The 22,758-nt window shown below is 41.6% G+C and overlaps 1 protein-coding gene and 1 non-coding gene across 4 annotated transcripts in view; one reads left to right on the top strand and one right to left on the bottom strand.

The window, feature by feature from the left end:
- The window catches only part of sema3h (sema domain, immunoglobulin domain (Ig), short basic domain, secreted, (semaphorin) 3H), a 62,755-nt gene extending 42,523 nt beyond the window's left edge, over nucleotides 1-20,232 (bottom strand). For 2 of the 3 annotated variants that reach the window (XM_085393365.1, XM_085393363.1), the window contains exons 1-2: nucleotides 20,125-20,228; nucleotides 19,803-19,953 (exon numbers count right to left, since the gene is read on the bottom strand). In XM_085393365.1, the coding sequence (XP_085249491.1) occupies nucleotides 19,803-19,953; nucleotides 20,125-20,127 (154 nt within the window). In that variant the 5' untranslated portion in view covers nucleotides 20,128-20,228. Of the gene's footprint in view, nucleotides 1-19,802; nucleotides 19,954-20,111 lie in introns of all 3 variants that reach the window. The other variant, XM_085393366.1, reaches the window with a different exon arrangement.
- trnar-ccu (transfer RNA arginine (anticodon CCU)) lies at nucleotides 16,407-16,479 on the top strand. Its single transcript has one exon. It is a non-coding gene; the product is annotated as a tRNA-Arg (tRNA).
- Nucleotides 20,233-22,758: the final 2,526 nt, after the last annotated feature.

Raw genomic sequence — 22,758 nt, forward strand, 5'->3', positions numbered from 1 at the left:
TTTTCCTCCCAACTGGTGGTTGTTGGATGGTCACTGACAAATCTAAAGGCCAGTGTGACTGGGGCGAATAAAATATACCTTCCAGTACTTTGATACGCGGGTTTTTCCATTCGCAGTTTGGTTGCAATTGTGTAAAAATCAACAATAAATGCAGGTTTTCAAAGTAACAGACTGTGAGAATTAATAAACCTAACTATGACGCAAATTTTGTCTTAACAGATCATCACTCGGATCATCTTTGAGATAAAGTGACGTGTTGCGCAAAGACACAGACTGTCCCACGCCTGCAGCGCCAATCACAAACGGAACTGGCAGTTGTTTGTTTTGCTGCCTCATTTTTTCTTACCAGGTTGGTCACTATGTTCAAACACAGAATACTGAAATGTATCTCTCGTGAATAAACAAACGTAGACAAACAATACTTACACATCTCTAGACAGACTGGATGATAACAACCGGATCTGAAACCTCAGATAATGAGAGCACAGATTGCTTTTTTTAATGATTGCACCATGTAAACTATGAGAACTATGGTGCGGGGAGATCGACTGATTTCAGAACAAGGACAGAAACTGCATGTCTGTCTGTCTCGTGCTAACTTTCATATTTTATCTGCCACGTCTTCTTCTGTAGATCGGATTTGGCAAAACTAAAGCATAAACATATAGGCTATACAGCAGCACCAGACATGGCTTCACACATTGGCAGCTCTACATAGCAGTGAGGGGTAGAAAGAGCTTATAAAAGTGGTTCAAACTTTAAAAACAGTAATAGCTAACTGCATACTCTTATTTATCAACCAGGCTCTCCTGCAATGCTTTAAATTGAACTGAGAAGGGATGCACAAAAGCAAATTTCCAAGCTAAATCTTCAAACCGAACCCAAAGACAGATTGGTATATATGGAAAAAGAACAATTCAACTTGCATTTGTCTCGTTGGCAGAGAGCACGACTTTATTAAAACCATCATGCATAACTTTGGATTGTTTGAGCTGTAAGCGTATATGTGGTGCAGTTGGTGAACCACAGCATTTTTTCTTTCTTCAAGCAGTTTAATCTGACCTAACATTGCGCATTGAGATGCATTATACACAACAGCTGTATTTCCACTCAAAGCAGGGGTTTGGGGGGAGCAAAATAATAGTCGCTGTAGTGGGGAAAAAAAACTTCCTAAAAAGTTGGTAGATCCCGTGGGAAATTACCTGATGGAGGCACGGTTAATATATTGTTTCCTAGTGTGGCAGGAGTGTGAATTTGCATTCATAGTTTTGCTACCAATGTAAACTAACTTTGTACAAAGCAAATGCAGAGTTGTAACAGGAAGCTAACTGAATTTTTATTCTGTTTGTACAGACACGGTCTCGATCAGATTTCAGTGTAATCTGATAAAGCTGAAACCTGTTTAACCTTTTTGTCCATTTTGCCAATTTGTGCCAATCTCAAGTTTGAGCAAGCAAGCAAACGCTGTTTTGTAGAGCTCGAAAATGAGAAGGAGGACAGAAAAAGCAAGTGACAGAAGGCAAAAATCCCCGAAACTGTCATACTGCATAAAGGACAATGCATAACATTCAAAGACAAAGAAGTGATAAGCAGCAAACTGGGGCCAAAGGTATTTGTCACAGCTGAAGTTAACACTTGTTTGTTCAGGTAACAAAAAGAGTGTTTAAATCTGGTGATACTAACTAGCCACAGTGAGCTGCTGAAAAGTTTTCGTTTAAGTTTATTTCCTCTTTGTTCAGATTGACGAGCTGCAGAAATGCAAATAGCTGAACAAAAGTCTCAGTTTGCACTATAATTCAAACAACTTCACTTTCATTAAGCAGCTCTAAAGTGCAGCTTCAAAGAAAACTTTGCATTTAGGCTAGATTTTGAAGTGGAAGAGTCCTCTACAGGTATTCTGAGCAGCTTTCAGATCAACCTTTGGTACACAAACCAGGGAAATTACATATTTAGCCTGATGTGGAAATGCCTGTGAATTTCCCAGACGGGGCCAAACAATGTGGCTGGGTGATGTCTATGCTATTTGGCCCAGCCTAATGCCAGTACTGACAGAAACACTTGGAAACACCTATTAACTGTATAATACCCTAAAACCAGCATAAATCAAATCATTTGCAATAAAACAGATAGCAAACTGTTGAGCACAGAAGGTGAAATTCCTTAAGAATGAGAGCCCCAGTGTTGCATAGAGGAAGCATTCTGTAGGGCTGACTGTAAGTGGGTGGCTCAGTTAAGGTGCCTTAAATGCTAACATTCATGCAATACAGCTGCTACTTATACTGAACATTGCAGCTCCCATAGATGTGGGTTTTCTCACTGCTGTTAAGCAGGCTTTGGAAAAGTCTTCAGAAGCACACATGTGCAGTCTGAAGTTCCTGTTCAACCATTTCTTGATGTGTTTTTAACTGCTAACAGGCAACAAAGAGTGTGCAAGTCCATCACGCTCAAGTAATTTTACAGAAACTCGAATCAGATATATTTGGGCCATGTCCAAATTCATCAAAATGGCTAACACGGCGGAATGACAGGTTCCCACAACTGTGTCCAATTAAGAAGTGTCCTGCTGTTAGCCCGTGTGACTTTTGTTCCCAGTTGGCGTGCACAGTCAACTGTCGACTTTCTTGACAAATTCAAGCAAGCAAATATTTGTTCCCTTTTTGAAACGGCGACTATTAACGGAGCTGATCAGCAAAGGATTGCACACATTTGACCTTCACTGCTATCGTGCCAGGAAAAAGTCCAAGCTGTCCAAAAAAGATCAAAACTACAGTTTGCCAAAACCAGGTCTGCTGGAAGATTTTGGTCTGAATAGATGAATCTAAGATTATCAGGCCACAGAATCAGCAGACGTTTTTTAAACAAGCATCGCACACAAATTGTAAAGTGTGTTAGAGGGGAAATTTTTTGGGATGCTTCACCGCCACCGGGACTTGGCAGCTTGCAGTCATTAATTCAGCTGTGATAACAGGATAGAATAATGTGAGGTCATCTGTCCAAAAGTTTAAACTCAATCAAAATCAGGCCTTTCAACAGAATAGGAGCACAAGCCGATCGGCCATAAAGGTTTATGGAATGGCCTCTTCAAAGCCCAGATTTGAATCATACTGACATTTTGTGGGAGGATTTAAAATCAAATTGAAAAACCTACTTGCAGCTGAAGGAATTCTGACATCAGAGTTATGCAAAACGCCACACAAGAAGTAAGCAGAAAATGCTAGCCTTTGAATCCAAAGAGTAGCACATGAGAACCCTCCAGAATACTCCAGTTGTTAATATATTTGTTGTACAAATTACTAAAAAACAGACGGCCTTGAGGTGTTCTTTCCAAATATATTTTCTATAAGTGCATCTGGCTGTTGGACAAAGAAATAAAATGTTTTTGCATAAAAAGGTATTTGTTGTAATGTTGTGTTCACTGTGTTACCACCTGAGACCTGTGACGTTCAAAGTGCAGTGAAACCCTGAAATAAAAGTGAGAGGGTAAAACAGCAAAGGTGAATGAAGTCAGAAGAAAGGAAGAGGGAGGGGAGACGGGAGAAGAGCGACAGCGAGGAGGGAAGATGAGAAAAATGACACGGCAAAGTGACAGCAAGATGAAAACGGTCTGATGGGTGGAGACAGTTCGGAAATGAAAATGAGAAAAATGTCAAAACACAACACGATGACAGACAGTTGAGAAAAGGAGGGGGCGGGATGAGGCAAAAGGGCAGGAACAGAAATCCTGGTCTGGGAAATTAACAAATACTGATGGGTAATGATGACGAGGACGGTTGATGAGAGCAGTTGAAAAAGTGTGCCTGTAAAAATAATACTGCAATGATGTGGCGGGGCAAATGATGGACGTATGGAAGGATTGAGGAAGAAGTGGAATCAGGGGAGAAAGCAGGACTGGGTGGGGGAAGAGAGAAGCCGTAAGCGTGACAGAAAACTATGCAATAAAAAAGTGAAAAATGATGGATAAATAAGTAGATAGAAGGGGAGAACGGCAAAAAGGCAAGATGGGAAACAGCAACACTGCTATGATGACAAGATGAAAAATGGTGATTGGATGGATGACAGGTGGGGGAAAGAGCAGGGAAGACAGTGACTGTGGGAGAAAAGAGGAAAACAATGGCAAGAAGGATGAAAAATACAGACAAGAGAAAAAGGCAAAGAACAGGTGATGAGGAAAAAGAGAAGGAGAAGGAGGAGGTGACAGAAGGAATGCAAGAAAAATGCTGAAGACAGAAATGAGAGGAAGCACAACATGCTGACAGTCAGGCAAAAAAACACAAGAGATGGATGAGCAGAAAGGAAATTAGGGTAGAAAAAGAGAAGAAGACATGACTCAATGGAAATGGGAAGATAATGCGAAGCAGAGAGCGAGCCGCGGTAGGAGAGGAATGGCCTTGCACACTAAAGGTAGATAGCAGAAACTTATACTTGAGCTCAGTGTGAAATCTCCCCGGGTACTTTGTTAATATTCAGCAAACGGTCAGAGAGGTAAATTGTTTTGCTTCACACTGATCTGAGCTTCATTAATCCCAGAAGGAGCATCAGAAACACAAAGAGTGCAACACAATCGGGACTTTTAGTTTGGTGTGCTCAAAGTGTTTGACGTAGTTGCTGCTGACAAAAGATGCAGACGAAAGTCCTTACAAAGCCTTGACCAAGGTTATAGTAATAGCTGACTCCCACCTAACCCACCACCTCCATCTTAACAACAGATTTCAATTCAATTCAATTCAGTTTTATCTATAAAGTTCCAATTCACAACAACAGTCTCCTCATGGTGCTTCATAGTTTTCATAACTAAAAACTACAACAATCAGACAAACCCCTATGAGCAAGCCCTTGGCAAGACCGAGAAGGAAAAACTCCCTTTTAACAGGAAGAAACCTCCGGCAGAACCAGGCTTAGGGAGACAAAACACCAAGTGCATCATGGGAAGCCATCAGCAGCCCAGCCCAATTACAGCGTAACTAACAGAGGATTCAGGGTCACCTGATCCAATCCTTACTCTATGCTTTATCAAAAAGGAACGTTTTAAGAATAATCTTAAAGTAGAGTGGGTGTCTGTCTCCTGAACCCAAACTGAGAGCTGGTTCCACAGTGGAAGGGCCTGAAAGCTGAAGGTTCTGTGAAACATGATTCATGCAAATTATACAAAAAAAAAAGAAAAAGAAAGAAAGAGAAGAAAATCTGTTCTAATCAGTGCTAATGAAAACATGCCCCTATTTTTTATACCACTCCATTCATCACTGCCATTCTGTTTTTATTCACTGGGCAAACAGTGAAGTGTTTTCCCCTTAATCAGCAAATGAATGGTGAGTAGTGCACTGCCATCAGCTTCGATTGACTTGAATTCTTCTACTGCTATTTGTCTTCTATCACAACTGACAATGATAATGACAATAGAACTGAGTAGCTCTACCCAAAAATAGCGTGCAACATTCATCAAAACACCAGAATGGAAAGATGCACATCTTGGAGAAGCTTTGTGGCACTTTCAAGTGGGGCTGTGTTTACATTTAAATGTGCTATTCGTGATGGCACTCATTTCTTGATGCATGCTCAATAAGCCAGTTGATCGTCAACTTTCTGGGATTGGCACTTGTTAATTTTCAGCTTATAGTCTCTTTTCTTTACACATTCCTAAAAGAGCTACTTTGGGCTGCTTCCTTATTCACGAGGGGTCGCCACAGTGGGTAGCGCTGCATGTTTGATTTGGCAGATTTTTCACGCCGGATGCTCTTCCTGATGCAACCCCGAAGGGATTTGTGTCTCCAACCCTACCAAATTTCAAAATAATAATGATAAGAAGACATTCACTATTTTTTAAAAGTGGTCTATTTATGTTGAATATTGAATTTGAAGCATGCGTTCTCAACTTCACAGCTTATATTTAACAGAATGGTGTTTCCTCTTCAAGGCAATCAAAGCCTGGTGGATTTCATGCCTTGCTCGGCCCATTCAAGCATCCAGCACTTCATTTGAATTACAGCGTGTGCGCCTCAAGAGCCGCATGACCTTGCTTAATTCAATATGAAGGGGGGGTTTTAAAAAAAACTCAGCCTAATTGAATATGAAACCACCTCTGCAGTAAAAAATAACGGCACCATTCAGCGTCACAAGATCCTCTTGGTTAAGACAGGCTGAAAAGTACAGCTCATAGCTTGGAGTTCATTAAATCAGCATTATAACAAGGAGGATGACACTCCAAGATGGGAACTGAGAGTGGATGTACCAGAACACACATGCACGCGTGTGCACACACACACACACACACACATATTTATATGATTGTGTGTGTGCAAAGATGGAAAGTGGGTGCAGTGGGTGAGTCAGCAGCACATGTTTAATGCTGAAACAAATTTAGATCTTTGCATCCACACAAACACGTACTAACCCATTCTCTCAGTTTGGTTACAACTCTGTCTTTACCCTGCACATCCACCCACCCACATACACACACGCATACACACACACACCCAGGAAAACTTTGCACCATTCAGACATCGACCATCTTGACCTCACCACGATGAATGGCTCTTATTCAATATGGAGAAAAAAAACACATTCTTTCTCCACCATACACACACACACACACACACACACACACACACACACACACACACACACACACACACACGCACACACACACGCACACCCTTGACTCAGTCATGAAGCACCAGCTGCACCCACCCCACCCTTACTCATGGGACAGTTGCCTTGGTAACGGCAACCATGCCGACATAATTTCAAAGATGGGGGGGGGTTGGGTCTGTGTTGTGTTGAGGGGTGTCTCTTGGACTTTACACCCCCCTACCACCCAGGTCTCTTATACACACACACACACACACACACACACATAATAATAATCTGGTCCACACCTCTCATCAACACAGCGAAGTCTGGAATGATGGAGTGTTGTTCCAAGACATCAAGCCATTTAGGTAATGGGAGGGCAAATAAACACAGACAAGCTTTCATGCATACCACTGACCACATGCATTTACAGATATTTCACAATGCAGCAAGCATCATCTGTGACCCTGTCCGCCTGTTTGTCTGCCCCTGACAACATTCAGCAGGATGTTTACACACAGACACCCACCATCACCAGAATCTCTGGCCATTATCAGCAAAGCGCGGTGATGGAAAGTCAACCAATTTCACCTCACACCCCCATAAAGCTCCAGAATGGAGGTGTCTGAAAAGTCGCAGTCAGAGCGCAAGAGAAAGACCAAAGCTTTGTCCGTGGCAGTTTGTGAAGAGTTTATCGACCCAGATGCAATACGCTTTTCGAGACAGCGGTCTTTTCAGAAACTCGGAATTACAATTGATTTCTTTCTTCTTTTTATGTTGTTGTTGTTAAACGGATTCTCTGCTCCCTTCAAATCAAACTGAAAGCTGGAAAAACCATCTGATACCAAGATAGGGAGTTGTCATGTGGCACACAAAGACGAACAAGATGAGAAATACATCAGATGTGGATAGCAGGGCGTAAAGTGAAGGTAATTACTGTTTTCTCCCTCTCTTTAACCTTTCTTTGTAGTGACCTTTCATAATAAAAGACTTACTTACTCTTCGACCATGTTGTACTATTCTCACTAGTCTACCAAGCAAACCATTGATCACAGAAATCTGATGGATTGTAGTAGTTATGGCACTATAGAGGGAGAGACGTGCTAAAAACTGCATTACTTCCTCAACCCTGCATACACCTGTATAGTGTTATCAAAAGCTGTCCCACTGAAGTGACGTGAGTCTTAAAGAGACAAGACAAAGCGGAGATAATTAAAAGTGTAACTCTAATATATTAAAACGGAACCAACTACTTCTGATCCATCAAAGCACTACAATCTGCTCTTTTGCCACACACTCAAACACACACAAATGCACACTTGCCAGTGCAAGCTCTTGCAGAGTTCAACCACTCTTATCAGCATCAAACTGACAGGGAGGTCAATGAGGGTCGTGACCTCTGATCGGAGCCAATTGGCCTCTGACTCCTGTCACTTGGAATCAAAGACGGAAAAGGTTAAGATGTAAAAGAACAGACACGCTAAGAAATAAGCCTACAGGTCAGTCCAGACGCACACACACAGACACACACACAGATTTTGTCTCTGCATGAATGGTTCTTTTATATTAGTGCAACAATCTGCCTGTCATTATTCGCCTTCGGTAAGTGTTATTATTTACATACTATTCATTTTGAGGGTCTGTGTGTGTGTTTCTATGTGTGAGTGGCTGGATATTTTTGTCCATGGTGAACATTAGATTAAAGGTTGCTGGTCATGGGAGCTCTGATGGACCTTGATATGATTAGTGCAAATGTGCGGCGTGTGATCCGGCTAAGAACATTCCTGCATTGCACATATCTGACTCGCATGCACGCGCACATGATATACACGCACAAAAGATTGCATATTATGATCAAACGAACATGATTTTTTTGCTGATCAAGCTGGTTTCAAATCCAATTTAGCTCGATAGTGTTTGTTTAAGACGTTTAAGGCAGAAAATGTTCAGTATGTTTGTCGTTCTCTCTGTTTTACAAGCCCTGACGCAGCAAACTATGCTAATCATAGGCTCTGTATGCATTATGTCATTTGCTACATAATTCACAGACGACATTCATATGACACTAAATAGAGACTTCGAAATGAGTTCTAATTTACTTTCTATAAATAACTCAGCTATAGATGTCAGGACTACACTATAGGGATTGATTCAGACACAGTGCAGTGACTGGTCTGCACTCTGCAGCAGAGGCAACCTGCTGTGTACGTGTGCAGCTTACAGCAAAGAATGAAAAATCACTGAAGAAACAGATAAGTGTAAAACTTAAGTTTTCATGACACCTCCTCTTACAGAGGATGGTTACTGGTACTAGTTAGGAGCTCTGTTTGGAGCTAATTTTCTTGTGCAGAGAGTATTTGTCTTGGCATCTGTCTTCTGGAAGTACCTTTCATAACAAATTTAGTAGATGGTCAGAAGCGCTGCTTGTTACATGAGAAGAAAAAAAGGCATAACTTCAAAACTGAACTGATAAGTGGCCCGTAGAGATTTCTGTGTGGGTTTATACATCCACTTTGGCGTTCCACCCCAACAGTCACATCAGGAGCAGGAGGAAGAACAGAAGTGAAACATGGATAAAAAAGAAAATGCAGTTCCTCAAATGGTCACTTAAGGCTGGCTCCAAAAGGAAGTCATTTGTATGCCAGGGAATACAAAAGACATTTGTATTCTACAGTATGAGAGTTATTTGGTACTAATATTATAAGTTATAAGTTATTTGGTACTAATTATTTTGTACTTCTGTACAGCACTTTGGTCAGTGTTGCTGTTGTAATTAAATGTGCTATATAAATAAAACAAACTTGAACTAATTCCCCATATGCCCACACACTGTAATGCCAATCTTCAGAACTGAAATAAATTGCTGGAATTTACAGCCTGGTACAGAAAAACAACAACAATATCTATACTCTATACTATAGACAATATTTCAATTCATGACGACTTTAAGAGCTCATTTTGAATCCAGGTGGAAGCCAGCACAGGTGGCTGTTTGATTTCCTGTCTGCTAGGCCTCACCTCCACTAATGTGAGTCAGTGAAGTGCACCTCTGAACTATTTTATGGCGTCTTCTGAAGTTTGGTGGTTTGATCCTTGGATGCTTCAGTCTCCATGCCAAATAACCTTGGGCAAGTTATTGAACCCTGAGTTGCTCCTAATTCATTCATCGGAGTGTGAGTGTTAGAAAGTACAAAAGTCTCTTAACACTAATTACCGCTTATGTGTGTAACACTCCTACTATTTATGGATGCAGCTTGCTAACCAAATTTGCTGGTGCCAGATGATAACTTAGCTCTCTGATCTAAATATGGGTCACTGCTGCCTCCAAAGAGACTAAGATGCAGTGCTAAAACCAAGTCTTCAGAAGGGCCTGGCCCACAAACCGATGGGTGACATCATGTTTTGTACTTACATTTCTTTCTTTCTTTCTTTTTTTAACATATTCTCTGCAGTTCTAACTTTATGACTTATTTTGTTTGATGTTTGAGATTTCCTCTTATGGACGTGACTCTGTGCTCTGAGCTCAGGTGGACTGTCAAGGTGAGGCTGGCAGCCAAGGTGCAGGGATGACACTGAGAAGCATCAATTTGACACACAGTACAGCGAATGCCAGCACAGCTTTTCCATGCCAGCATCAGAGGAACACATCATGAGTACGTGACTATGCGCACCGCTGGACAGGTGAGCTGATTTCATTAGCGAGCAGGAGGTTTCAAGAACGGAAACTTTCCCTGCTGAGTGAGGAACTTGCAAGCTATTTCAAGAAGAACAGAAGAGGTCTGCAACTCTTTCAAAAGTTGGTACTGACACGTTTGAAAAGTGAGTGGCATACAAGAGAAAATTGAAAGAAAAAGATGATGAAAGAATCAAGTTGCTATTTCAATCGTTATCTCACTCCCGGGAGTCCAGCTTTGTTATTTTCCTGGTGTCTTATTGCAATCTCTTCCACATCCAGACACTCCACTTATAGCTGCGTGCACACACAAGCGACACTTATCATTAATCTATCCAATTATTAGCTCATGGCCTAAACCATTGTCCATTTATAAGCTGCATACAGTGTGTGTGTGTGTAGTTTTGTGCGACTGCTTTTGTCTGTCTGTTCGTCTACCCGCTGAGCCCTGGGGAACTTTAGCTGTCTGGTGCGGCGTTCCCAGGGGGAGGACTTTGTTAGCTGCGCCATCGGGGAGGGGGTAGTCTTGGTAGGGGCGAGGAAACCGGGGCACATTTCCTGTGGAAATGGGGTTATCACTTCACCAATTACTGGTGCAATTACAGTGGGAGGCCTGCAGAAGCCTGGGAACAAAGCCCATAGGCACACAGATGGGCACTCGATGTGGGGACATGCACGAGCAGTATGTGCGCACACAAAATCTTTTCTAGCTCGCAATAAAATCTAATTGTCTCCTTGTTTTTTCTCCCTTTCATGCCAAGTTCTTGCTACTTTGCATCTCTCACAAAGCCCGACTGTGTTACAGAGGGTGATCGCGCCGCCTTAAGCTCCCGCTGAGTGTCAGAATCCACAATGAGCAATAATGATGAATGAAACTCTGATGTCCGACGTGAGGCGTCCCAGATGCCGAATTAATCATCTGCAAAATAACACGCAGTACACAACATGAATCTGGAATGCCGAGCACTGTTCAACCAGACTGCACATAGACTCGGCTGACATTCAGTAATCATACCTTTGTCTTTTTTGAAATACTCCATTTTTAATTTACACAGGCTCAACTCTTCTATCACATCGAAAACATATGCGCCCACACACATACACGCATACATACCAGAGCGGAATTATAGCCAAACACACAGACACGCACTATATCTGGACTGTGTCACCAAGAGACCAGACCCACGTGGATAGCTTGACCTTTGACCCTAGAGGGAACGATTATTCATCATCATCATCACTAGACTGTTCGTTTAGGTCGCTGTGCCGCTACACGCACACACTGGAGTCCATCCGCTGTTTACTTTTACTCTAATTTGTTTTTTTTTTATTCTAATTAATGTAAATGAAGGATCACTGAGAACTCATTGTTTTCGTCTTTCGCTTCATATTCTCACAGTTATACGCAGCCTAGTGTGGGGACCTCAGTGCAGACCAATGTTCTGGGTTAACTCATTTGCTAATGGCAACAAAAACAAATGTTTTGCATTGGACAGCTGAAGTTTGTCTATTTTCCCACCCTGAGCTTCACAATCTGAAACACAAAGAACCTTAAAAGACATTTAGGACTGCTGAAGTTAGTGCTTAGCTCCTGTTTCTCAAAAAAGAACAGTTTTGTAATCCATTAATAGTGAAAACGTATAGATTATAAGCTATTTGGAGCAAATGGACAAAAATCCAAAAGGCATGTGATAATTTTTTTTCCTCCTTCAGATTCAGTTGAGTCAGTGTGACATCTGTCTGTGATTCTGCTGACTCTGAGTCTTCAAGTTCATGACTCTGCAGTGGGCTCATCCAAAGAGGAAACAATTGCCCTTAGTGGCCTGGACTGGTGACAGAGTCTTAAATAAAATCACCACTGTGTTGTTTCATAGACTGTGAGGCAACACATCACTGCTGATGAGCTTGCTCTGCAGCACAATCGTCATCCACACTGACCTGTTAATGTGAAAAATGGCTACTAGATGCGTAGCGTGCTTCATGGATATTTTTTTATATGGGCAGCCATGAAGCCAAGTAGCTGTCCCCTGACGGTTGTGGACAGCCGTGATGTCTACAGCGATTTACAGGCAACTTTGAGGGTCAAACTTGTGAAGACTCTCTACTCTAAAGCCAGCCCAGATGATCAAACGCATTATCTGTTACTCTGCATCCTCTTGCTTCTTAACAGGAAAAGGAAGTCTGACTTCCAACCTTTTGTGGCACATGTCTGATCTTTCCACTGCTGCTAAAACAGAGAGAATCTTATTCTTGTGGTTTCTGCTTCTTTTGCAGAGACATGGGAACGTCAGATCGGTAACATGAGAGGTTAAAGATCGGCTGTAGTCACAAACATTTTTAAAATACTCTCAGTGAGCCTCGACCTTAGAAGTCCTTCACAGTCAGTCTAAGAACAACTGACTGAGGAAGCGTGGTCGACTGATTCTAGATGTCCTATGCTTTCGTTCAAAAGGTGAAAAATAATTTAAAATGACTGTTCATGAAAATGGGCATAGAACAGAAAGTAAAATCCTGACATAATCATAGACTATAGTCTCGATTACAGATGGATTTTAAGAGAGAAAACTTTAGTTTAAACACAAATATACATTTCCAGCCAATTCCTGTTAATATACCTCTGTATCCTCTACATTTACACTCACATCCTCCATCTCCAGCTTGGCCTAAACTACACCTAATGAGGTAAACTAACGGTCAGAGTAGATCTTAGCACTACTGATCCCATCTGTTTCTGGCTTGCAGCTGATGAAGACCTCAAGTGTGTTTTGTGGATTAAAATCCCACAATACCACAGAAATACTGCTAACGTGAAGGAAAGCTGTGAGAAATATACATCTGGACAAAGATGAAGACCAAAATCACAGAAAACAGCCCAATAAAACTTTTCCCCCTCCATTCATGACTCTGAAGCGTCAGCTCATTAAAAAATATTGAGCTTCTTTTGTTGTTTGCGTCTTTACTGAGTTTCCCCCTGTCTGGCTTTCAGTACACAGTAGAACAAAGTTAAACTCCCTAAACAACACCTGAATAATGGGAGTAAAATTTCAGTCTCACACTGCTTGAAAAGACTTGCTGACACACAGAAAGAACCACAGAGGAATGGTTGGAAACTCAGCTCTAGCTTATTGACAGCAGGTCAGATTGGAGCAAATTAATACTTGAGGGAAATTGAAGAAATATGAAGCTTGTGGATTTTTATTTAATGACTGGCTAAAGATAGCGCTCACATATTAACACCAGAAACCTCCGGAGGGTAAATTTACAGCATGTCCACTGTTGTCATGGGTTGCTGTTGCCAAAGCAAGGGTGTAATTAGACTCTATTCACCGTCTCTGTCCAGAAACAGGAGAAACCCCTCCACCTCAGAGTCCCTTAATCAGGGTTTTTTTTTAAGTCTTAGCAAGTACTTAAAGTTTAGTGTAGGTCTTCCAAATATTCTGGAGGAATCATTTTAAACAGCAGAGGAGGGTGAAGTCTTTTCAAAAGCCTCGGTAGCAGCTATACTTTTCAAATTAGTCTGCAAGCAGCTAGTAAATTAAGGTCTTCTTCCAGAGAAAAGGCAGTCTTAGTTGAGTCTTTTATGAAGCGTGGGATGAGCAAACAGCTGCCGTTTGACTTCAGCAGTGACAGGCAACAACTGCGCCACCATTGGGGCCTGGTACCATTAAAATTAATAACAGAGACTATCCGGATTCTGTGCCAGATACCCATCCCAGTGAAATCCAAGTCTCAGCAACATCCTCAGCCCAGAGCCTGGAAAGCACTGGCCTAGATAGAAACAGATCTGAAAGAATAAATGAATAATGAAATATTTCTTGATTTTAATATCCCTCTGAAGGCTTTTGTGCTTTATTGGGACACACGGAAAAGAGAAAGGTGAGGCTGGAGAGAGGAGATGAACTTTTGCACGCCAGTCAAGCGAACAAGGAACAAAACAGATTACTGTTCCTAACCTGGAATCTCAACACAGCAGTGAAATAAAAGTAAGCCGAGGTCGAGTGCTAACTGTTTATCTGCTTCTCTCGGCTGGAAAACACGCTAAGATATATTTATACTTAATGGTAATCCATTAAGCTACAGATTAAGCTAATGAGCCTGAATAGCACTAAAATCTGGGATTCCAAATATCTGTGATCTGTGAGGTGAGAACATCAAGTTTAAAACCAATAAACCGTCCTATCTTTTTGGAACAGCCTGCATTTTCTTTCTACAATCTCTCTCTACTCATTTAAGGCAAACAGTGGCCACATATGCTGACAGCTGCTGGTTTGTGTGTCTCACAGACAACACAGCTGCATAATAAATGTCCTTCTGCGTTATCAAAACCAGTCAGCTCGTGGATGGGCAATGTCAGGGCTTTAACCATCCTTAAATATCACAGAGATAAAAATGAAACTATTTAAGGATTTCTCTTAACTATAGCTTTTTCTGTAGCAACATTTTCTCTTTTAGAAAACCCAGATTGAGTCCCGCGGACAAGCGCATGAGCAAACATGCATCTGGACGTTGATGAACGAATCTACTGTGTATAATAACCACGCAATTTGCATTTTAATAGCATGCAATTTAAAACGACTCATTACGTTCACATTACAATGTGGGCATTTGTCCAGAGAGAATCTGCAGGATGAGTAAAATGCCCGGATTACGCCCCATCACAAGGAATCAGCAGTTTAAAGGTGAGCCATCAAAGCCAGTGTCTCCATTCACGCCAAGCAAACTCTGACTTCATTCCAATTCACTACAGAGACTGACTGCGATTAAATGTCTATGGCAAACCAATTGATGAAGTGAATGCCACATGAATAAAACATGACTCAGCCTCTGTGTGAGTTAATAGGTTCGAATTCACTTAGATAAGCCAGCCGCAGCTCCTCTGAGGCTTTTATGAAGTTTTGCTGTGGTAATGTGGTGAGGATGATATTCTCATCCTCGCCACATCATCGTGATGCTTCCTTTAGTTTCAGAGTTGGAAGGGTGGTTGGTGCTGATGCAGCTGTAAGGGACTGCATTCTTCTTTAGGAACTTGTAATGATTGTGTTTTTGTACACATACACATTTGTGTAGCTGCGTTCGGGTATACAGCGTTACTGAGTGCGTGAAGTCTCACATGCTGCATCCAGAGTAATTATTTTATAGGGTCTTCATGCAGCAATCCACCAAACAGGTTTCACATAACACATTCCCAAGCAAATGTGTACGTCTGCATGTGTGCGGGGGACACAGATCGTATCTATAACTGCCATTTTCCCTCAAGAAATGCGCACTATCACTGACTGAATGGCCGGGATAATGGACTCATTATACATAAGTGTGTCTGTGTGTGTATTGGCGAGTGAATAACTGGGATCATTTAGCCATTAAGAGATAGGTGGGGGTTAGGAGGTAATCAAGCGTGTATTTAAGTATTTAAAGCTGTTTTGTTTGTTTTTTTAATTCTGAGACACACACAAAGCTGTTTGGTCAGTTATATTTCTCAGTAAAAGGTAAAAGGACCTTTGTCATATATATATATATATATATATATATATATATATATATATATATATATATATATATATATATATATATATATATAAAAACACCCAGCACGCCCCTGCGGGCGGTTTATCCTTCAAGCTCGGGTCCTCTACCAGAGGCCTGGGAGCTTGAGGGTCCTGCGCAGTATCTTAGCTGTTCCCAGGACTGCGCTCTTCTGGACAGAGATCTCCGATGTTATTCCCGGGATCTGCTGGAGCCACTCGCCTAGCTTGGGAGTCACCGCACCTAGTGCTCCGATTACCACGGGGACCACCGTTACCTTCACCCTCCACATCCTCTCGAGCTCTTCTCTGAGCCCTTGGTATTTCTCCAGCTTCTCGTGTTCCTTCTTCCTGATATTGCTGTCATTCGGAACCGCTACATCGATCACTACGGCCGTCTTCTTCTGTTTGTCTACGACCACTATGTCCGGTTGGTTAGCCACCACCATTTTGTAAGAAGGGACTGCTCTCACAGCTAGAGACATATATATATATATATACATATATATATCACTGCAGTTTTCAGAGATACTGCAGGATACTACATGCCTCCAAACCCAGTGACTGAGAATTCAAGTCACATCTGTTGTGGTTCATAGCAAAGTTGATAACACAAACTGTCTCCACATATATATCCACCCAGAGCCCCAGTGGCCTAACGGATAAGGCACTGGCCTCCTAAGCCAGGGATTGTGGGTTCGAGTCCCATCTGGGGTGAACGTGGTGTTTTTTAAAGTAGCTCAGACAAGGCTTGTGGTTGTAGTTAAAAGAACAAAGTAACATTCGCTGTCAGTTGGAAATAATTATCTCACATGCTCTATCCACCACAATCTCCTCCTACACTGCCTTGGCCAACTTTATAATAACTAACATCTTTTCTTGCTGCTGTAAAATTATTACAGTGACTTTTTGGGGCATTTGCTGAATGAACCAACACAGCTTTTTCTTGAAATCTAAGAAAACACCCATCAACTTATCCAGTCATTATTCTAGACACAGACTCGGGATTGTGAACAGCAGGCATGACTGACAGCAGAGCAAGCATGCTAGTTCAATGATCCAGGGGTCAATAAGGCTAGTGAGCGTTAGCATTGTTGTTTCATTACATCACTGCTTTTGCCCATGGTCCCAATGTTGTACGCCCTTTCACATTCTGAACTGTCTCATCAGCAGTGCTGCTACTGAGGCACCAACTCAGTGGATACAATTTTTTTGTTTTTGTTTTTTTTTTGTCTCCTGTACCTTTTCCCTCAGTTGTCTATTTTCCTTCTATTACTTCATCATCAATTTACTGCTGCTGTACCACTCACTTGAGTCTGAGGGATGCTTTTGGTTTCTGCTTCAAAGCTCTTTGTAGTAGCCAATTTTCTCCAGTGATAGGGTGAAATACTTCACTTAAATGTCAGCCTGTACTGTTTTTTCTCTTTTAGTTAATCATCTGCTGTGCATACCAAAGGAAAAGGAAAAGCTAAATGTACAGTGTCTCTAAGCGGCCAAAAAATATTTCGAGTAATTACAGCAATTCCATGAAAAAAAAAAAAATCTCCTCCTTGTGTCTGAGGAAAACCTCTGTGGTGATGAGAAGGGAAATGACCACAGTATAGAGCTCCCACAGAGAGGCAGGAAGAGCGTGCACGCGCACACACAAACAAAAACAAATGTGTACAACAGCATGATGGTGGGCACCACAGTAAACACATCATACTTTTCTTTTTGTTCTCTTTCCAGAGACAAGCATATTGACCGCTGTAGATAGGAAACACACATACAGACACATATATACATACGCACACGCACACCTACACCGCTGCTGTTCAAGGATGCGAGGATTCGTCTCAACATAATACACAACAAAAAGTAAAATGGGCAGAGATCCTGGAAATGAAGCTGCTCTATTTAGGTACATATGCAGAAGCCTTTAAACACATGCACCAACACGCCAACACTCACACACTCCATATTCCTGTCCAAGAATATGCAGCCATATATATTCAAGGACATGCAGGCACCTATTGTATCACAATCACTCAATCAAAGCTACTCCAGATTCCATTAGAGCCAAACTCCCCCCTGGGAGAATCCAAAAGGATTCCCCTTCTCCCTCTCTCTTTACTTTCTAGGTCACAATTGGTCGACTCCAGATTTAAAGTACGGATTCTACAGCATCTTTCGGCTTATGCAAGGATGTGTAATCAGCTGGTGTCGTAATCAACGGTGGCTCCGGTAAACATGATTAAAGGGAGTTGAGTTTACCTCGCTGTAACTAAAGGCCTCAAAAATCCTTTTCATTTGAAAGGGATTCGCCAGAGCCGCGAGGGCAAACGCTGAAATCCAAATCCTGTTTTAATTACAGGATTTTGCTTTCACAAAACTTTTGACCGTCACGTTTGTTATCCTCAAACAGCAAAACCCCAAAACGGGTCAAAGCATTTAGTCCTGCCCTATTCAGTGGTGACAAGAGCATCTATAGCTACAGTGTTTGTTACGCACACATCATCCTAGAGTCCCCTTGTTTCTTCAGCGAGGCAGACCCCACCCAACTGCTGCATCCACGAGGGTAAAGTAAACAGTAAAACTGGAGCAGCTGATGCAGAACAGCACCACCTTGTAGTAGTCAAAATCAACTCCGGTTCACCAACGCATCAGCCTGTAACAGCATAGTTCATGCGACATGCTGCACAGTGATACAAGTGCATGGAGAAAGAGGAAAAAATGTGTAACGCACACAGAAGCACAATGCAGTTCTCCACCGACAAACAGCTGAAACTTCAAGTGGCTACAGCTGTCCTTTCCCTTTTTTTAAAAGGAGGTTCTGTTATGTGTGTCCTTCCACCACTGCGTGGACCTCACTACAGCGGACAGATCGGCCCGGGGCCAAGAAATAATTAATTCACTGATGATCTGAATCTGGGATTTCTGCCATGAGATAATTATTTCTTTGTTAGCCATAACTGAAACTAACAGACAAGGACACATTTCCAAATCCTGGAAGAGGGGGCGAGGTGGGGTGACGGGAGGTTTGAGGTGCTGTCATGGAGAAGGTCTTTCGAGTTTGAAACTTCATTAACGAAGTGCTTCAAAGGCGCTGGCAAAAGATTTGAGCTTGACAGGAAATTAATCTCGAGTCGATAAAGTAGGCTTTGCACATGAATTCTCCATGCTTTCGTTATGCTTTAGAAAAACTTCTCGATTGATAAGGATAACACTGTAATTGGGTATTTTTGCCAAAGAAGCAGCATGTACAGGTTTTCTCATAATGCTGTTCAAGCTGTTCAAACCAAAATACAACGGGAAGAAGAAGCAGCAGGACTTTTTGTCTGGCAAAGTCCCAGTTTAGCCAAGAGAAATCAGAGACAAACACTAAAATAATTACCCAAACTGCCAGCAGCAAACATCCTCCACACTATCCCACTTGATTGGCTGGTTCATCTTTACCTGCCGTGCCTTCTACAGTTACACTTGCACTCTATTTTCTTGTGCAATAAGAGCTTATCTGAAATACTCTTATGAGTGCTGCATTTAAATCGGTTCTTTCGTTTCTTCTTTTCTTTCCCGGACTTTTTTTTTTATGTCATTTGCCACGTCTGACATGTGGTTTTACAAAGACTCTTAACTTTCAAGAATATGCTGTTATTATTCAAAAGTGACAAAAGGACAAAAGCGCTACTTTTCACTTAAAGTGTCAGACCTCAGAGTGAAAGGAGGAAGCAAGGTGGGGCTAAAGATACGGCTGTCACACTCTGAACCTGACTACTGGAGGATGATTGATTAAATACAGGTGGTTAGAGAGTTGGAGGACAATATAGGAAAGAAAAGGGCTGATGGAGACAGGTACATGAACAGAAAGGCTTTGTATAATTTATACATGAATTGCATAACAGTGTGTGGGCATTAATAGAAGGACAAAGAAAGAAAAGTGGGGAAAAATGTGAAGCGGTACATGATTCCAGCCACCTGCATGTACGTGTGGGGAACCAAGACTTGAAACACTAAAGGAAACATAAAGAGAAATGCTCAGAAATGGACGTGCTGCTTCTTACCAGGGTGTGTGAACTGCAGTCTGGGTTGAGATGCTCTCCACGCTCCTGTCAAGGTGGCACCGAGGTGGGCTAGCAGGACCACCACCAGCAATTGCATCCTTCTCCTCATCGCACACGGGGAGTCCAAGTCCAGCTTCAAATGTACTGAATTCTGGCAACAGACACACTAACTCAGTGTAGAACTCAGAGAAAGGGCTAACCTGCCTGCCAAAGTAAACTGTGAAGTCCCAGTCACAGTGTGTCAGGCTTAAGTCCAGATCCTTAAAATGATTCACAGTTTTTCACAGGAAGGTAAGAAGTAGCACTCACACTCAAACTTTACCATCTTTGTGTCCGCGATGCTATCTGTGCACGCACGCGTCAGAGATGGAGGCAAAACGTACTCCAAGAAAATGAGTGAGTCGTCTCTCTGCTGCCTCCTCGCAGCCTGACAGCTCTCTACTGTTCTGTCTCTCGTCCCAGCTCCTCTCTACATGTGCTCGCTGTCTCCCTCCCTCCCCCCCCCCCCTCTCTCTCTCTCTCTCTCTCAGGAAGGAGAAGAAAAATCCGAGATCTTTGTGGCCACACATATGCAGACGTGCTCGCCTATTCACTCCGCTCCAGGAAAACCTTGTTAAAGTGGAACTGAGACGGAGGAAATCAGCTTTCATCTTTATGCACCATTCTCTTAGTCTCTCTCCCGACCTCTCCTTATTGCGCTTACTCTCTCGCTCACTCTTTTTCTTTTCTTCTGATGGCTTTATACTTATCAAAAAATAAATAGAATAAGAAAAAGTGGCTGATAAAAGATTATGGAAACTTTTTTTTAAAGCAACAGGTATAGACACATGTTTATTGTGTTAACCACTCAATGAAAATAGGTTTTGAGAATCGATTAAGAATAAATCGACTTTTTATGAGAGGCGAAAAAGGGTTTTAGCGTTTCTATGAACCGCAGGTTCCAGCCTCAGGACTGCGTTCAGGTGAGACCAACTCATGAAACACAATCAGGGACCGAGCCAAGAGGTGCACTAAAAGTAAATGAGTGAGATCTTACAATCAGTTCCAAAACAACCCACGCAAAACACCAAACTCTACCCCTCAGTCTCTTTCCTTATCCTCATTATTTTCTCTTTTTCCACTCCTAACCCAAATGCAATCATTACCGAGCTCGTGCCTTCTCTCCTGCTCTGTTATTTTCATTAGATACCGACTCACTGGAGTACAGCTGCGCCGGGCTGAATTTTTCACCAGCTCAAGTTCAATCACAGGCTAGCGGGGACGATTTATTCATTCTCCTGGATAAATAATGAATTTAGGTTACGTGCAAATGAACAAGTATATGCTCCCTCTGAGGATTTCTGCTTTGTAAATGATTTATTCTCCGAGCTTGTTTGTTATTGCATAATTAGTGCAGGTTTTTCTTTAAATATGACCCAGCGGTTTAATTATGTGATTAGATGTCCTCTGTCTTGGTGTTTACACAACCTCATAAAGCTTACAGTTCGTGGAGGTCAAATCTGGTCAAACCCGGTCATTAATTAAGTTATTCAATTAGTGAAGGAGAAAAACTCTCTCTATCCATAGAGACTCCCATTGTGATGACACTATGCACTACTAAAGTGACCTTGGGCAAGACGTCACTGCAAATGCATCTCTTGGTAATTAAGTGATTCTTTCGGGGTGTGGCCAAGGAAAATAAGCATAACTGAACCTCAGATATATTCATGTGCTGTTTTGTATCACTTAGAAACAATGCATGATTATTTCTGCAGTTACAGTACAGCCAGCAGTACTACTGCTTACCTCTCATTATAGCAGTGCCAGTCCTTTTTTCACCCATGCTGAGATCACCTGCAAGTAAAACAGTGCATATAGTAGTGTTGCTTTTACACAGTCATCATGTCCCACACTAACCGCCCGGGCTAGTTTTGTGTTTTAGACAAACAGGTAACGCAGGACAGAGAGATCCTATGCAATAGATATGCAGATGTTTTATGTTTGGACGTGTTGTATCACTTGTGTTTTGGTGTTTTGATAGTTAAAAAAAATTGCATAGCACTTTATAATATTGCCCTCCAGATTTAGCATTAAATTACAAGGTCTTTTATTTTAATTTAGGTTATAATCATACCTTTAAAAAAACTTAGCAGATAGTACAATTTTTTAGAAAGGATTCAAAAAACCTTTATTTACTCTATGCACCTTTGGTAAGTGAGTAACTAACACTCTTTCAATACTACAAGTGTTGCTATAGCCTTATCCTCAAAAGGCAAGGTTAAGTGTTATAAGTGACCCTAAAAGTAATGTAAGCATACAATATACGATGGGGAGGTTAAAACCACTCCATACTTCGGCCCACGTGACTAAAAAAGTCAGTTGTGCATACAATGTAAAATGGGGAGGTTAAGCTTCTCCATTATGTCATCTGTACCCCTAAAATGTAGATGTACACCTGATGTAAGAAGGGAAGTATAAGCTATTCCATAATATGGCCATACCCCTAAAAATAAAGCATATTTACAGGTTAAAAAGGGAAATAGAGTTCCTCTGAAATACATGGAAGTTACTCACTACTTAAAATCACTTCATGTTTCTTCTTTCTGGTAAAAAACAGAATTGTTTCCCTCTTTCACTTTCACTGTACACTGTAGGTAAATAAAAATACAGCCCAATTTTTGGGGAAAATCCCACAGATATTATGTGTTTTTACTGTGGATTACTTTGATTAAGTGTTGGGGAAATGGAATTTCATGCTACAACTTTTAATATTTCCTGTCCTATTGCACCTTGAAGCTGTTTCTACGGCTTCTGTTGGTAAAGTGTTAAACGTCAAGTCAGACGTGACATTTTAGAATAACGCTACTGCGACTGAAAATGAGGAAAAATGAGATGCTGGAGTAATCATTTACACATATAAGTCTCTACTGAGTCAGCATTTGCTGTCTTTCGATGTGCATTTTGTAAACAGCTGGTT

This window comes from Rhamphochromis longiceps, linkage group LG20, assembly GCF_057381845.1.
Source record: "Rhamphochromis longiceps isolate RC_006_pf linkage group LG20, R_longiceps_female_GT1.1, whole genome shotgun sequence".
Taxonomy (NCBI): Eukaryota; Metazoa; Chordata; class Actinopteri; order Cichliformes; family Cichlidae; genus Rhamphochromis; species Rhamphochromis longiceps.